Raw genomic sequence first — 17,777 nt, 5'->3', positions numbered from 1 at the left:
CGGCTCACTGCAACCTCCGTCTCTCATCTTCAAGTGATACTCGTGCCTCAGCCACCCGAGTAGTTGGGATTACAGGCACCTGCTACCACTCCCGGCTAATTTTGTATTTTTAGTAGAGACGAGGTTTCACCATGTTGGCCAAGCTGGTCTCAAACTCCTGACCTCAGGTGATCCACCTGCCTCAGCCTCCCAAAGTGCTTGGATTACAGGTGTGAGCCACTGTGCCGGGCTATGTTAACATTTTAAAAAGCTCAAGAAATGGTGACAAGGGGAAAGGCAAGTTGCAGAACAGTTGTGCTCCGAAAAGAAATACACACGTATATCCTTCTGTCGTTGGAAATTAAAAAAAAAAAACTTTTGAAGCTGTTTCTAGTTTTACTAATGACTGGACTTGGGAGGATGAGACTGGGAAGGGAGACTTCAACTTTTTCATCCTTTAACCTTTTATATTGTTTGACATATAAGCATGTATTGCTTTTATATATTTTTAAAATTGGTTTTTTAAAAGCAGCAAGATTTTTTAAAGTGTGTTGGGACCACATTGTAGAACCTCTCTATTAGTATAAGATATTTGCAGTTTATTTGCTAGAGAGTCTTTGGGTATGGTTTTTAAAATAAGTGATACCATCTGGAATGCATTTTGATACAATTAAACTGATAACTGAGCACACACTAAATTAACATTATTAGAATCTGGAGGTGGGGAGCAGGAATTAAAATAAACCTGTATTAAAGATAATGAAGTATTAAACTGTTATAGGAGCCATAGAAAGAGGAAGACAGAAAAGAGATGGATTGCAGAGGTGAAATCTATAGGACTTTGTATTTTTTGCACAGTGTTTTGGATTATCCTTAATTTTCATAGTACTTTGAATGCTCCCTGTGTATTTTATGTTAAATAGTTTCCATATTTGCCTCTTTTGTTTGCTTTAAAGATAGTTCAGTTGATCTGGCGTGGTGGCTCTATAATCCCAGCACTTTGGGAGGCCGAGGCGAGCGGATCACGAGGTCAGGAGTTCGAGACCACCCTGACCAACATGGCGAAACCCTATCTCTACTAAAAATACAAAAATTAGCTGGGCGTGGTGGCGGATGCCTGTAATCCCAGCTACTCAGGAGGCTGAGGCAGGAGAATCACTTGAACCTGGGAAGCAGAGGTTGCAATGAGCCAAGATTGCACCACTGCACTCTAGCCTGGGTGGCAGAGCGAGACTCCGTCTCAAAAAAACTAAAGAAATGAAAAAATAAAAATAATAAAAATAAAAATAGTTCAGGCATCACATATTTAGAGTTATTAAAGTAGAGAGAGAGATATAAAGAATCTTAAGTCCTATTTTAGCCTTTATTCTCTTTTAAATTAGAGGTTGCAGTTTATATCTTCAGCCCAACAACTTATTTAACATGTAATGTCATTAAACCATACCTGATAGGGTTTTTTTTTCTCTCCTTAAAAACAGCAGTAGGGAAATCTATACAATTCCATTTTTCCATCAGCAGGTGGCAGACTTCTCTGGCCATTGTGACACACTACTATTCTATATCAAATTATCTTTCTTGTGTTAACGCACTTTTATGTTAACTCTCAGAGTTGCTTAAACCATTAATTTATACCAAGTATGACAACCTTCTGCCATTATAGACTTAAATGCCATTTTGTCATTTTTTTCATATATGTTGTTTATCTTCCTCATTTTCAAGGTGCTATTTTTACAAAGTAGTTTAGCAGTTCATTAAAGAGTTGCTTCATTTGTTTGCCAAGTTCCTTCTTGTAATTAGGTGGAAGTAGATAGCCAGTGCCTGCAAGATCCTTCCTGTCCCCGTTCTATCTTCTCTACTGCCTTGTCAGAAGGCATAGCCTTCTCCTTTACCTCATCTCCGATATCGTTAGTTACGCAATCTCCCCAGTGAAAAAGATGTTTTTCAGTCCATCTGGATTTCTCTGTCAAATGGTTAGGGTTCTAAGAGAGCAAGTTGCTAGATAAAATTTGATGAGACAGGAAAAAGTTGAGAACCCAAGCATTATATACAGCATAGCAAAATGTTGCAAAGTAGAAACTCACTGTAGTCGGCTTAAAAAAAAGGAGGCTTCACTGGGACTAGAACTAGAAAGCAGTTAGAAACTGACTCCCATTTGGATTAATTTGGCACTGTGCTGTCATTCCGTAACTAGGGAAAAACTAAAATTTAGAGGTGTCTACTATGACCAAGTATACTCTACACATTTATTTAATCCTTAAAACACTGTCTAGCTGTAGTTACTTTTCTAATTTTCTGTTAACTCACTTAGGAACTAGCTACTTAAGTAGCATAGTCAGCATCAGTCTGATTTTTGTACTCTGAAGCTTTTGGATAGTTTCCCTGCTTGGGTAATTTTAGCAGGTGTACATTTGTTGCCAATTTTTATTTATTTATTTATTTATTTATTTATTTATTTATTTTCTTGAGACTAAGTCTCTCTCTGTTGCCCAGGCTGGAGTGCAGTGGCACTATCTCGGCTCACTGCAAGCTCCGTCTCCTGGGTTCACGCCATTCTCCTGCCTCAGCCTCCCGAATAGCTGGGACTATAGGCGCCTGCCACCACACCTGGCTAATTTTTTTGTATTTTTAGTAGAGACGGGGTTTCACCGTGTTAGCCAGGATGGTCTTGATCTCCTGACCTTGTGATCCACCCACCTTGGCCTCCCAAAGTGCTGGGATTACAGGCGTGAGCCACTGTGCCCAGCCTGTCGCCAATTTTTAAAATTTTGATATCTTTCCAAGCTAGATAAATAGAATAAAAGTTCTATTTTGTGTACAATATATACATAAAAGAGATTTTGTCACATGTTCGTAATTTTGGTAAGATAGGGAACTGTAGTGTTCCATAATTTTTGTTCTGTAATTCTTTGTGTGTGGCTTATTTAGTAATGATATACAGTATCTTTTTCCTTTAACAAGTTATAGAATCTATGGCTTGAACAGAAGACAATCTTGTAAGGGAATGGGGTGGTCTTTGAAAGTTTAATAGTTGGTAAATCCTTGGTTCAAATCTCAGCTCTGCCACATTTTAATGGTTTATCCTTGGACAAGATACTAAACTTTTCTAAGCTTCAATTGCCAGTTATCTAGAATGGGGATGATTCACCTAAATACTCTTATGCCTTGTTTACTTCAGGGTATTATATTAAGAATGTATTTTGTCTTTGTCAGGCAATGTTGCTGTAAGACCTAATAATAATAATTAATAAATAATATGTTCTTAGTGTTTGTATTTTATTTCAAGTGAAATAAAATACATAGTAGTTATTCAATAAATATTGTCCTATCTTCTCCCTTCTGTTAATAAAGCTAATTTTGTCCAACTTACTTTTAGACACGATACTCCCTTAAAGTAGGTTTAATTATATAATGCATTAATCATTATCTCTAAATAATATTCCATTTGAGCCCTCAGATTTGGAGATAGTAGAATGTTTAGTTATGTCATACATCTTTCTTAAAGTTTAAAAAGATGGGATATGGGGAGATATCCAGCATTATGTCAAATTTTTAGCAACAATTTGTAACCTGAGCAGTTAGCACTGTAGAAAACAGGGCCTGATCCGTGAATGCTTGCCATAATTGTTGAAGATGATTTAAGTGACCCAGGGAGTCTTGGAAGCGTTGCATATATAATTATTTAATTTTGAGCTACTGAGATTTAATTTGGCTCAAACTATACAAGAAACATAAGTTATGATAGATAATAAAGCTTTCATATATGTTTTACTCACTTTTGAATCCCCTCTAGTACACTTATAGCAAGCATAGATCATGTGATTCACTATAGATTTCATAAAACTAACTTATGAGGTCCACATTCATGGGTTTCTAATCATGTGACCTAACTTTAAATTAATAATTGGGCTCATGAGTACCTGAATTATGATCCAGATTTAAACTGTTTGCCAGGCCGGGCAAGGTGACTCTTACTTGTAATCCCAGCACTTTGGGAGGTGGAGGCAGGAGGATCACTTGAGCCTAAGAGTTAGAGACCAGTCTGGGCAAAATAAGGGGACCTCATCTCTACTAAAAATCAAATATATCCAAAAAAAGAAGAAAGAAAACACACACACACAAAAATCAAGTATATCAATACCATAAATGAAGACTCCATTTATGGTATTGTCTTACATCCTGTTTTCTTCAACCTGACCTACCTATTGCAACATAAATGTCTTTTCCTCTAAAAGTTTATTTAAATACAGAATTTAATCCTATTTAAGAAAGTAAAAGAGACACACACACACACACACACACACACACACACACACACACATACATCAAAGCCAGGTGTGGTGGCATATGCCTGTAGTTCCAGCTACTCGAGAGGCTGAGGCAGGAGGATCACTTGACCCCAGAAGGTTGAGGCTGGTAAGCTGAGATCATGCCACTGCACTGTAGTCCAGGTGATAGAGTGAGACCCTGTCTCAAATAAATAAATAATTTATCCATTTTATTTTGTATTGATTCTCTTTTTATATCATATACACGTTGATATAAAAGTGAATCTAGATGAACAAAACAAATCTATAATTTTCACCACCTTAAAAGACCCCTATTTTAGCAAATGTACTTCCTTTATTTTTCTATGTGTGTAATTATTAAGTATCATTTTTTTACCCAAATGAAGTCATTCTGTAATGTTTTAAATCAAGATTATTTACTTAATTTGTTTATAAATTTACACTTATATTTACATGACTATATTGTATTTATGCTATTATATCACCTGGATATCATAACTATTTAAAAATTTCTTTAATTGATGCATAGTATTCAACTCAAGTTATCTCCCACCAATCCTTCATATGATTTCAGATAATTTTGCTACTAGTTACTATTAATTCATGAATTTAAATCTCAAAATACTTTTGTTTATTATTCTCTTGCCTTACTATTTATTTAATGTGTTTATGTGGCACAGTAAGAAGGGAGGGTAGTAAGTTAAATCTTACTTTTTACTCCTCATTTAGATGTAGTCAATATAGTGCACCAGTAATAAAAGCTTAAATTGCATTACCTTTTTGCCATTTTTTTTTTATTAGTATTATACTTTAAGTTCTAGGTTACATGTGCACAATGTGCAGGTTTGTTACATATGTATACATGTGCCATGTTGGTGTGCTGCACCTATTAACTCGTCTTTTACATTAGGTATATCTCCTAATGCTATCCCTTCCCCCCCCCGCTCCCCACAATAGGACCTGGTGTGTGATGTTCCCCTTCCTGTGTCCAAGTGATCTCATTGTTCAATTCCCACCTATGAGTGAGAACATGCAGTATTTGGCTTTCTGTTCTTGCGATAGTTTGCTGAGAATGATGGTTTCCAGCTGCATCCATGTCCCTACAAAGGACACGAACTCATCCTTTTTTTGTGACTGCATAGTATTCCATGGTGTATATGTGCCACATTTTCTTAATCCAGTCTGTCACTGATGGACATTTGGGTTGATTCCAAGTCTTTGCTATTGTGAATAGTGCCGCAATCAACATACGTGTGCGTGTGTCTTTATAGCAGCATGACTTATAATCCTTTGGGTATATCCCCAGTAATGGGATGGCTGGGTCAAATGGTATTTCTAGTTCTAGATCCTTGAGGAATCGCCACACTGTTTTCCATAATGGTTGAACTAGTTTATAACTTATAACAAAATAGTGATTTTAAACAATATTGTTTGTTTCTTTTTAAGGGCAAGAATACCAATTGTGAGGTGTAGAAGGAGTCCAAAATTAAAACAAAGCTTTTCATCTTATTTCATTTCAATCATAGAGATTCAGCTATAATTAAAAAAAACATTTGGGAGGCTGAGGTGAGAGGATCGCTTGAGCACAGGAGTTCAAGACCAGCCTACTACGCCTCATTGTAAGACCCTGACTCTTAAAAAAAAAGAAGCCAGGTGTGGCAGGGTGCACCTGTGGACCCAGCTACTCCAGAGGCTGAGGCAGGAGAATTGTTTGAACCCAGGAGGCAGAGGTTGCAGTGAGCCGAGATTGCGCCACTGCACTCCAGCCTGGGTGACAGAACGAGACTCTATCTCCAAAATAAATTTAAAAAAAAAAAGTCAGTGCTAAGCATCTTGAAATATTCAAATATACGGCATTTGAAAGGAGAGACAGGAAAAACTCTCTTCATTTATGTTATTGTCTTACATCTTATTTTCTTGAACCTGACCTACCTATTGTAACATAAATGTCATTTCCGCTAAAAGTTTAAAACAAAATTTAATGCTTTTTAAGTAAGAAAATAAAAAAGATATAGTTCATGTTCAACAATTTTACTTGAGTTTTTGGAAATTAAGTTACTTGATCTGGATTTTTGCAATTTTTTTTTTTTTTTTTAAGACAGCCTCCCCCTGTCACACAGGCTGGAGTGCAGTGGCATGATTGCACTGCAGCCTCTACCTCCTGGGCTGAAGTGATCCTCCCACTTCAGCCTCCTGAGTAGTTGGGGCTACAGGCACATGCCACCACACTTGGCTAATTTTTTAATGTTTTTTGTGGAGACTGGGTCTCCCTATGTTGCCCAGGGTGGTCTCAAACTCCTGGGCTCAAGCAATCCTCCTGCCTTGACTTCCCAAGGTGCTGGGATTACAGATGTGAGCCACAGCCCACGGCCTAGATTTTTGCAAAGTTTAAGAAATGCATTGAGATGGGAACCATAGGTTCTCCTCAGTTTGCATATACATATGTCTGTAAATTCATAAGGCTGCAATCAGTCTCACTCACAGTCATCTACTAGGATAAATTTTTGCAGTGGTCTTAAATGATAAAAAACATGAGGCTGGGCTTACTGGCCTAGCGCCTATAGTCCTTGGGAGGTTGAGGTGGAAGGATCACTTGAGCCCAAGAGTTCCACGCTTTAGTGTGCTGTGCCAATCAAGTGTCTGCACTAAGTTCAGCACCAATATAGGAACCTCCTGGGAGCAGAGGACCACCAGGTTGCCTGAGGAGGGGTGAACTAGCCCTGGTTGGAAATAGAGCAGGTCCAAACTCCTAAGCGGATCAGTGGTAAGGTCACGGCTGTGAATAGGCACCGTACTACAGCGTAGGCAACATAATGAGACCCAGTCTCTATGTTTTTTTTTTTAAAGAAAATTAAAAAAAAAATGAGGGCCGGGTGCAGTGGCTCACGCCTGTAATCCCAGCACTTTGGGAGGCCAAGGCGGGTGGATCATGAAGTCAGGAGATTGAGACCAGCCTGGACAACATGGTGAAACCCCATCTCTACTAAAAACACAAAAATTAGCCAGGTGTGGTGGCGCACACCTGTAGTCCTAGCTACTCGGGAGGCTGAAGCAGAAGATTCGCTTGAACTCGGGAGACAGAGGTTGCAGTGAGCTGAGATCGTGCCACTGCACTCCAGCATGGGTGACAGAGTGAGACTCTGTCTCAAAAAAAAACAAAAAAAGAAAATTTTCATTTGCCGTTCATTTTCAAAAAATATAGTAAATGATTGTTTCGTCTCTGTTTTCTGCTCCTTATACATTTTAAACCATATTCATGTAAACATTTATAGTACCTTGTTTCAGTTCTATTTTGAACAGTCATAATATTGAAGTCAATTCACTGTTGTCTTCAGGGAAGTTTGAAGAGAAGTTCACATACCTAGACTGATGTTTTGCATGTTTAAAAAAATCATCTTTCTATTTACATCATGCAGCAATTAGCAAGAACAAGTTTCGCAAGAGTCAGTATAGAGACTATTGCATCTCATCTTCTAAATTGCCTTCCTTATATGGTGGCTTCATTGTTTTATTTGGAATAACTTCCTTGGGTGTCATCCGATTTAAGTTTAAAAATACATTCCTTGTTGGAAAGGTAATTGGATTATAGTAGCCCAACTATAAGTTAGTAGGTAAGTCTAGATTGTATTGTTGAGAAATAACAATACTTGCTACAGGTTTTATGCGGGATTATGATGTGATTTCTTTTACATGCAACTTTTAATTAATGCAATACCTTTGTTTACTTCCCTGTCCCAATGTTAAAGACAAATAATAAGTTATTAAAGCTTGAATTCATATATTTGGTTTTCTGAGGGCTTTTTGTTTTTTCATTATTTGGAATTTCTGAGAAATCTTCTGATGACAAAATACGAAGTGATAATTTTTAGTTTTTCAAGTTGATTGAATAATTGACTATCTAAAAAGCTCTTAACTAGTTACTCAGAAATACAAATGGAAATCCCTTTTTCCATGGATAAAGACATTCAGTTTCAGTGTTAAAAGGGGAGGGAAAAAAATCTTCCAAAGATGTGAATTCTGTGCAGGTGCTGTGCTCTTTGGCATATGAATTTTAGATCCAGAGTTTGCCACTAGAAGTGATAGGAGTGATTTCTGTTTCTATGTCAATGAGTAAAGAAACTCCAAGGCAACAGGGCCCAGTTATTGTGTACAGAGGTGAAAGTCCACTGTGCAGTTAAAGAACCTGTCTTTATAACTTTGTACTTCCATATCCTTTCTATCCCTTCTCAAAAAAAAAAAAAAAATTAAGTGCCCTGGAGCTGTTAGAAACAAAATTCAGTATCTTTGATTCAGTGCTTTGCTTGTGTCCTTGTTCCTTTCTTGTGGCATATTTTTTAAACATTCTTACTCATTCGTAGACTTCTCAAGCCCTCTCATGTTATGTGTTGCCCAGAGACAGCCTGATATAGTTTGGTTCAAAAAGTTTCCTATACAAAATTAGCCGGGCATAGTGGCGCATATCTGTAATCCCAGCTGCTGGGGAAGGCTGAGGCATGAGAATCTCTTGAACCCAAGAGGGGGAGGTTGCGGTGTGCCCAGATCGCGTCATTGTACTCCAGCCTGGGCAACGAGAGTGAAACTCTGTCTCAAAAAAAAAGAAAAACAAAAAAAGTGTCCCAACTCTTGTACATTAAGTCACATAAGTAGTAAGTGTGTTACCTTCTCCTGACTTCAGATTCTTTATAAAAAGGGAGAAGTATTGTTTTTCTCTTAAAATTATACCAGTTGAATTACAATGTATATAAAGGGCCATTGCATGCTTCTGGGACTTTGACAAAGCAAGAAAGTGCTTGATACATGTTAGTCCCTCTTCCAGGGACACCCCACCAGTCCCACTATCTCACTCCTACCTCACTCCTATCACGTACACACTGGGTGGAATTAAAAAGATGAAGTCTGTTACAGGCAGGAAGCGACATCCATATTCCCCCTCTTCCCTCTTCTTAGAATCAGACTAGCAGGACAGGCACACACACCAGCAGAGCCCAAACCACCTACCCTTAGAGACCAACACTCCTTTTGATAGGATACCAGCCAGCTTTCTTTCCATGCCATGAAGTGTTTTGTTTTGGAGCCCACTAAGCTGGCTGGATTCCTTGCTTCTGTGTCTCTGTTAGAAACATTGTTTCAAACAATCCAACTATATGATGTTGAGTGGATTTTTAGCTTTCTTTTCTGATTATGGACACTATAGATGCTACTCCTATGACGTTTTTTAACATGCTATTTAAATTTCTCAAGGAGCACATTTATTTTCTAAAACTCAGGTTGTAAAAATGGCCCCTTAATGTCATTACAAATACTGTCTTATGTATTCTATTTTAAACTTTCCTATACTTGTATAAAGATTTTTCCTCCGCAAATTGGTCTCTTGCTGTAGATACTATAACCTTTTTCAATCAATAGTAGACCATATGTCTGTAAATACTCAGCTCATGGAGCAGTACTGTGCAGTGATCTGAAACATGGATTCTGAAGTTAGAACTGAGTTTGAATCCATTTCTGCCACTTGTCAAGTATAAGGCTTAATTTGCTCACTAGTAAAATGAGAATAATACTAGCACATACCTTCTAAGGTTGTTTATAAGTATTATATGAGACAAGGAATATCAAGTGCTTAGAGACATCTGGCACATAGTAAACACAATACATTTTAGCTATTCATAATAATTTTTAAGAGCAGTATAATTTTATATTTTATGTATATATCACAGTTTATTCACCTCTTCTGTATTCGTGAACATTTAAATATCAGCCATGTAGGTTGTTTCCAGTTTCCCAGAATTATAAAACAAATTTGCAGTATACATCCTGGCAGCTAATTTTGTGTACCGCCTAATTTCTTCAGGAAAAATTTCTAGACACAAAATTGGTATGTCAAAGGGAATGTATATTGCTAATGCTTTTAATAGTATTTCTAAATTGCACTCCAAAAAGATTGTAAAACTATTATTTCAATATTCTTTTTTTTTTTTTTTTTTTTTGAGTCAGAGTCTCACTCTGTCACCCAGGCTGGAATGTGGTGGCGTGATCTCGGCTCACTGCAAGCTCCACCTTCCAGGTGCACACCATTCTCCTGCCTCAACCTCCCAAGTAGCTGGGACTACAGGTGCCCGCCACCACATCCGGCTAATTTTTTAGAATATAGTTTTAGTAGAGAGGGGGTTTCACCATGTTAGCCAGGATGGTCTCGATCTCCTGACCTGGTGATCCACTCGCCTTGGCCTCCCAAAGTGCTGGGATTACAGGCATGAGCCACCATGCCTGGCCCATTTCAATATTCTTGGTTGTTGAAAGTGATCTGTGAATCATCTTTCAAAGTGATATATTTCAAATTCTTACCATTGTTAACTATAGTAATATTAAAGGACATTTAAGTCATCATTTTCATATATAATACAGAACTATTTTAGAAATGGAACCCTTTTGTGGCCCTTGAGTCTTCATTACTGATTAGAAATAATAGGCTATCCTCTTAGAGGAGTGTTTCATTATGAATTTTATTATTTTATTAAAATAAGATAGCAGTGTCAAAGGTTTCACATTTGGTAGATACAGATTTGGATAGTTTTGTTTTTTGGTTTTTGGTTTTGGGGTTTTTGTTGTGTTTTGTTTTGTTTGTTTTTTTTTGAAACAGAGTTTTGCTCTTGTTGCGTGGACTGGAGTGCAGTGGCACGATCTCAGTTCACTGCAACCTCTGCCTTCCGGGTTCAAGTGATTCTCCTGCCCCGAGTAGCTGGGATTACAGGCACCGGCCACCAGGTCTGGCTAATTTTTTGTATTTTTAGTAGAGATGGAGTTTCATCATGTTGGCCAGGTTGGTCTCGAACTCCTGACCTCAGGTGATCCACCTGCCTCGGCCTTCGAAAGTGCAGGGATTACAGGCATGAGCCACCACACCCAGCCTGGATAGCTTTTTAACACCAATTTTAACAGCAATTAAAAATTTTTTTCATGTTATTTTTAATAGAGAATGATACTTCACTAAATTTGATTACTGAAATATTACCTAGACTAGATTTCTCTGAGGGCAGTAGAGAGAAAGCCGATAATAAAAATTTATTTACGTAAGTGTAGCGTAGCCATGTTCCTAATGATAAAGTTTCCCACAGCCCGTGGCATAACTTATCTATCAGGTCCTGACACATGGTATTAGCATATTGCCACCCTACTACTCAGGTTAAAAGCAAGACTAGTTCTCTTTAAAAAAATAAAAATAAAAATATTTTCTTTACGACAGTTGGACTGCTCTTATTTCTAACAGGAAGGAACTTTTTCCCAAAATTTTTTAAAATAGAAGTTAATTTTCATTTTCAGATTTTATGGCTGGTCTCATTAAAAGTATAGGAAAATATAAAAATTACTTTAAATCCCACTGCCCTTTGCTAAAGACTATTAACAGTCTTTTTTTTTTTTTTTTTTTTTTTTTTTTTTTTTTGAGACAGAGTCTTGCTGTGTCGCCCAGGCTGGGGTGCAGTGGCCGGATCTCAGCTCACTGCAAGCTCCGCCTCCCGGGTTTAGACCATTCTCCTAACTCAGCCTCCCGAGTAGCTGGGACTACAGGCGCCCGCCACCTCGCCCGGCTAGTTTTTTGTATTTTTTAGTAGAGACGGGGTTTCACCGTGTTCGCCAGGATGGTCTTGATCTCCTGACCTCGTGATCCGCCCGTCTCGGCCTCCCAAAGTGCTGGGATTACAGGCTTGAGCCACCGCGCCCGGCCTATTAACAGTCTTTTGACCACATTTGCATATATCTTGTCTTTTTGTTTATGAACTTTAAGTGAGCTAATCTTTTTTTTAATTGTGGTAAAATATACATAATATAAATGGTACCATTTAAACCATTTTTAAGCATTTAATTTGGTGGCATTAAGTACATCTACACTGCTGTGCAACCACAACCACTGTCCACTCCAGAACGCTTTTCATCTGCTAAAACTGAAACTCTATCCTTTGAGCAATAATTCCCCATCCTCCTCCTCCAGCCCTGGCAGCAGCAACCTAATCTTTTTAACTTTGTATTAAAATAGAATATACAGAAAAGTTCACATATCAGAAGTGCACTGACAAACCACTGACAAACCACGAGGAAGGGAATGTTTTTAAGTGTTAGTGTAGAGGTTCCTCTTTTCTTTCCAGGGCCAGTTGCCAGTTCTAATAGTACAGATTTACCTTCTCTTTAATCATCACATAACTTCAATTGATAATGTTATGTAGCTTGCCTGGTGACTAGCTCAGAGCTAGCGAGGCTGTAACCAAGAGCATATATAAAGTACTGTGCAGCGGTGCGTCACAAGGTTTTTGCATAGGGCTTAGTCAAGGCTTTTGGAACCGCCCTCATTTGCACCTTGTGCTATATTAGTACTTCTCAGACAGGAAGAATTTTCTTTTGCTGGTGTGCCTTGTCCGGTTACCTTCAGGGTAAGTGTGTACAGTTCATGTAAATGAGTTTCTCTTGTCTAACTTTATGTGATTCTTATTTGATTCTGTATCTTACTGAAATTTTGGGCATTTTAAAATACAAACTTAGGAAATAAAAGAATGATTTAGTATAATGCAAAACTTCTTTATAATTTGTGAAGAAATGAATGTGCAAAACTTTGAAGAGTCTTAGGTCTCAGAAATTACATTTTATATGTTCTAATTTTAAGAGCTTCTTGTTTTACATGTAGATGTCAAGAAAAAACAAAGTACCTTCAGAAGTCTCTTTCCAGGTTGAGGGGAAACACTCTAAGATTCAATTTTGTTGTTCATTCAGTCGCTGTGTGACTCAGTTTTACTGACAGCCACAAGCTTTGTGTTACTAGGATTAGGAAACATTTATTATGGGTAGTAATAAAGATTATCAATTTTTATTTTGTGCACGTGAGCTTTGCCCAGGATTTTATAGAATGGGATTATCACTGGTATGTTTTATGAATTGATAAAAGTTAGATTACAGATTTATAACAAATTAAATATTGAAAATTAAGATTCAAAAATTTATATTATAGTAAAAGCCTAGAATATTATGGCTAAGTTATATTTAAATAATTTAATTCTCTACATTTTATAGTTTTGTTTTTTTTCCTTTAAGTCAGAGAAGTTAGATCATGCTGCAGACCGTTTCTTAAAGCAGTTTGCTTAGTTTTTATTGGCAGCCTGCATCCAAGCCCGGCATCTCTGGGTATTGCTTGTCACCTATGCTGTTGTTCTAGGACAAATTCAAGGACAGAAGAACTCAGAGTGCCTTAAGGGTTGTCAGTATAAATTACTTAGTTTCCATGTGCTATGTATGTGGTTTACTTATCTTGAAAAAATATTGTTAGATATTAGAGGCAGTGAGCGTGGGAAGGATAGAGGAATAAATTCTAAACACTAAAATTATTTATTTACATAAATATCTACAGAATTCTGACTCCGTAGCTGCTTTACCATTTAGGAAAATTGGTTTAAATTGCCCATTTTTAAATAACTAGCTTTTGAAATCTGTTTTTTCCTCTTTCCTCCTTTCCTCTTTCCTCTTCTACCCCTCCCACTCTTTGCTATTTAGTTTCATTTTTGTTTTATGCCTGTATCGAGAAAGTTTCACTTTGCAGCTTGTGTGTTTCTTTTTCCCCACCGGTGAGTTGAAAATCTAATTAGGGAAAATTATTTAAATACCCCCCAAAATTATTACAACCATACAGAAAAGATGAACTTATAGTTTGATTTTGCATGTGCTAATCACCCTAAGAAACATTAAAAAAAAAAAAAAAAAAAAAACCCAAGCTTAAGAAAGTCAAATAGTACAGGTTACTGAAAAAGTATAGGAAAAATGGATTCACCATGGATGTTTGGTACTGTTGCTGATACTGTGTCCATATTATAGTAATATATGCCTCTTCTTATGTAAGTAATACACAGTTTAGCATTCACAATATTCTTACCTTATCAATGTAGTTTACATGTTTCTGCGAGTATCACAATTAAAGCAGTCACAATTTTTAAAGCTATATTCATGAATTTAATCATTTTTACTTTCCTGTAAGACAGAGTCAAGTAGACCTTTAAAAGTAATCAGTTTGCATTCAGATACTTTAAGACTTGCTTTAAATCAGGTAATTTTTTTCATGTAGACATACCAATCAATTTTCATTAATTGACTTGTAAACTGTCGTCAGAATGAAATACCATGATAAAGTTTTGAGTTGTCAAGTTTGTGTTAAGTGAAGTTCTTACCTCTTGCTTCAGTCTTTAGCCTTGTCCTACATATTCCTTGTAAAGAACTCTGCTATAGTAGAGACCTTAATCTCATACAAAAAGCACACAAAGTAATTATTTTCCAGTTTCCACATTTTCCAGTTCATACTTAAAGACTCTGAAGACTTAAAATGTTAAAACTTCCTTTGAAGAGAGTTCATAGTTCAAGGGCAGTATTTTCTATTTTTGAACACGTCTTCTACACTTGATGTGTTTTTTCCAGCAACTCTTCTCTTGAAGCATCTGCAACAGATGACCATTGGCAAAGTAAGCCAGAACTTTATATACCAGGTATAGGTTTACAAGCCTATTGGTTTAAAAATACTCTGCCCTAATTTTCCGTGTCTTCCTTAGAATAGTGCCAGAATGCTGACATTTTACACCTGAGTCTTTACACTTTTTAAATGATATAGACCTTAGAGCAATTTTTGTGTAAGGACTGCAGTATCACTTTATGTGCGATTATCTTTGAACAAAGATAAATTCTGATCAGATTGCTAGCGAGGACTGGGAAGAATGAAAGCTCTTCAGTTGAAATTTGCATAGTATTCATGAATTACTGGTATACTTACCAAAAAAAAAAAAAAAGGTCCTAAAGTTGGCCATCAAATTTCTTATCACTCTTTGTTTTTATTTGATGAGATGATGAGAAAGATGATCATTCTTTTACCAACTTATACTGACTTTTTTCCCCTGTAAACTCAAAATGTATGTTCCAAAAAGAGCCATACTTCAGAGACAGAGACTAGAGAGGGCTTCTACTACCTGAATGTGTAACAAAAAGATCTTAGATTCCTAGATATTAAAATGTGTTTAATTCTTCACTGCGTGCATTGTTTGCCCTTGAGGTTTTCAAATGTTTCACAGATTATGCGGTATTTTTATAAATTCTACAGTACTTTTCCACAGTCTCCACACTCTTCCTTTTTTTCAAGCTAATGAGATGGTTTTATTTAAATAGTGCTCTTTGAGAAATCTACACCACTTTTCACATAGTAAACATCAAAGAAAAGCTGTAAGCATTTAATAATTAGGCTTTGATTGCTATGAATGAAGAAATAGACTTGCATGCAGCTTCTGTAATACCTTGTTTGTTAGAAATCTGGATGACTATGAAAGAAAAAAGTTAGACCAAGGAAGGTCTACTTAAACTTGACTACAATCATCTAAGCTAAAGACTACTAATCCCGGGGGTAGGGGGGAGGGATTGCATTGGGAGTTATACCCGATGTAAATGACGAGTTGATGGGTGCTGATGAGTTGATGGGTGCAGCACACCAACATGGCACAAGTATACATATGTAACAAACCTGCACGTTATGCACATGTACCCTAGAACTTAAAGTATAATAATAATAATAATAAAAAAGACTACTAATCCCCAAACTACCATTATATTTTGAGGGTGGTGATCAAATGTTTTCTGAGTTATATACTGTATGTGTGTATGTATATATATGTGTGTGTGTGTGTATATATATATCTGTGTATATATATGTATAAAGATATACACATACACATCTTTATATCGATATATATACACACACTCATATGCAGATACACTCTTTTTCAGATGTGAAAAATTGCAAGTTATCATCTTACTATTTGGAAATCATGTGTACTTAATTCTAAGATGCCATCAATTATGAGACTATCAACTTACTAGCAGGCTTTCTGAGAGAGGAAGAAAAAGGCATTTTGTAATTTCATGGACTTAAAATGGAAGGGGGTAGGGACCAAATGTTAGAATTTGAGAAAATTTGATGTATCTGCTATGACACCTTTTAATTATAAAGAACACAGATCTAATGTCCAACTTACATTACTAGAGTTTAAGAAAAAGTCAGATATTTTCTCCCCTTCAAGTAAGTTGCCATTTTTAAATAGTGCTTTAATTATAAAATTTTACTTATCTGAAATAAAGTAAAAGTAAAGTCATTATGGAACAAAAATAGATTAGTAATTTTCCCTGAGTTTTATACTACCAACACAGCAACAACAAAAAACCTTAGAATAATGATGAAGGATGTTTTAAAAACTGGTTCCTTTTGTTTGATGAACAGATATATTTAAACTTCACCCAGAGCCTAAAAGGTTCATTCAGTTAATAAACACTGTCACATACCTATTTTGTGCTAGACACAATGCACAATTCAAATGCAGCTCATATCTTAGTCATATCATATTTAAAAATTAAAGATTTAGGCCAGGCGCAGTGGCTCACGCCTGTATCCCAGCAGTTTGGGAGGCTGAGGCAGGCGGATCACAAGGTCAGGAGATCAAGGCCATCCTGGCCAACATGGTGAAACCCCGTCTCTACTAAAAATGCAAAAATTAGCCAGGCATGGCAGCATGCGCCTGTAATCCCACCTACTTGGAAGGCTGAGGCAGCAGAATCATTTGAACCTGGGAGTCAGAGGTTGCAGTGAGCCGAGATCACGCCGCTGCACTCCAGCCTGGCAACAGAGCAAGACTCCCATCTCAAAAACAAAAAAAATTAAAGATTTTAATATAGGAAAATTGAAGGAAAAATTAGACTTTTGTGTTATGTCTTCCCTTACTTTGTTCTGTCTGTATATTCCTATACTGATTCAGTAGTAGCAATGCATAATTTTCCCACAAACTTCATCCTTACATGTAGAGAAAGTGTTGATAAAATATTCTTGCAATAAAGTGCTCTTTGCAAATATGTACTCCATTTTCAGTTTATTCAATTTTCTTAATACCATATAAGTTCTTGTAGGAGAGCTTCAGATTCTCCATACAAAATGTTTAATCCAAAACTATGCTGGATAGAGTAAAACCCTTGCTGAGCTTCTTAGAAAAAAAAAAATGCTTTATATGTCAAATATAGGCTATGTTAAATCATAACAAAGCCTTTTGCCTCATTGCACTCCCGAAAGCAAGATGGGTCACCAGCAGCCTTACTGGAGCCACCTACAGAAGTTGGGCCAGGGTTCTCGCTCTTCTCACATCTGCCCAAACCAGCATAGTCTGATCCGGAAACCCAGCCTCAATATGTGCCGTCAGTGTTTCCGTCAGTACATGAAGGACATAGGTTTCATTGAGTTGGACCAAGTAATCTTCCTTGAATGGAGTATCCAGGGCATCCACCCAATGAAAGAAACCATATTAGTTCTTTGTACATAAAATAAACATTTTTAAAAAACAAAATAAGTCATACCGAAAATACCACCTTAGTATATTATTAGCATAACAGGAAGAACCTGAAATTTATGTATGTCACGTGTACTTTTTTTTTTTCTCTTTTGCTGTGACATCACCTGGGAAA

General features: G+C 36.8%; 3 protein-coding genes and 1 long non-coding RNA gene across 5 annotated transcripts in view; 3 read left to right on the top strand and 1 right to left on the bottom strand.

The window, feature by feature from the left end:
• Positions 1 to 17,777, top strand: part of LOC126950102 (uncharacterized) — a 480,177-nt gene that overhangs the window by 332,938 nt on the left and 129,462 nt on the right. The gene's annotated exons all lie outside the window — the stretch shown is intronic.
• The window catches only part of LOC126950111 (uncharacterized), a 189,675-nt gene that overhangs the window by 42,751 nt on the left and 129,147 nt on the right, over positions 1 to 17,777 (bottom strand). The gene's annotated exons all lie outside the window — the stretch shown is intronic.
• The window catches only part of NT5C3A (5'-nucleotidase, cytosolic IIIA), a 49,672-nt gene that overhangs the window by 10,566 nt on the left and 21,329 nt on the right, over positions 1 to 17,777 (top strand). Inside the window, exon 1 of one of the 2 annotated variants that reach the window (XM_050783285.1) lies at positions 11,999 to 12,685. The exons of the other annotated variant lie outside the window; for it this stretch is intronic. The gene's annotated coding sequence lies outside the window, so the exon portion shown is untranslated. Of the gene's footprint in view, positions 1 to 11,998; positions 12,686 to 17,777 lie in introns of those variants that run through there. 2 annotated transcript variants of the gene reach the window in all.
• On the top strand, positions 15,695 to 17,775 carry LOC126950109 (40S ribosomal protein S29-like). The gene has a single exon (XM_050783294.1). The coding sequence runs from the start codon at positions 17,393 to 17,395 to the stop codon at positions 17,633 to 17,635; it is 243 nt and encodes an 80-aa protein (XP_050639251.1). The 5' UTR covers positions 15,695 to 17,392; the 3' UTR covers positions 17,636 to 17,775.

This window comes from Macaca thibetana, chromosome 3, assembly GCF_024542745.1.
Source record: "Macaca thibetana thibetana isolate TM-01 chromosome 3, ASM2454274v1, whole genome shotgun sequence".
In the NCBI taxonomy this organism is placed as follows: Eukaryota; Metazoa; Chordata; class Mammalia; order Primates; family Cercopithecidae; genus Macaca; species Macaca thibetana.
Note: the sequence above shows the minus strand (reverse complement) of the source record. Positions and strands in the feature narration are given on the sequence as shown.

Bases quoted from the DNA above. Each gene is read 5' to 3' on its own strand.
- LOC126950109 (XM_050783294.1), top strand. From the start codon at position 17,393: ATGGGTCACCAGCAGCCTTACTGGAGCCACCTACAGAAGTTGGGCCAG.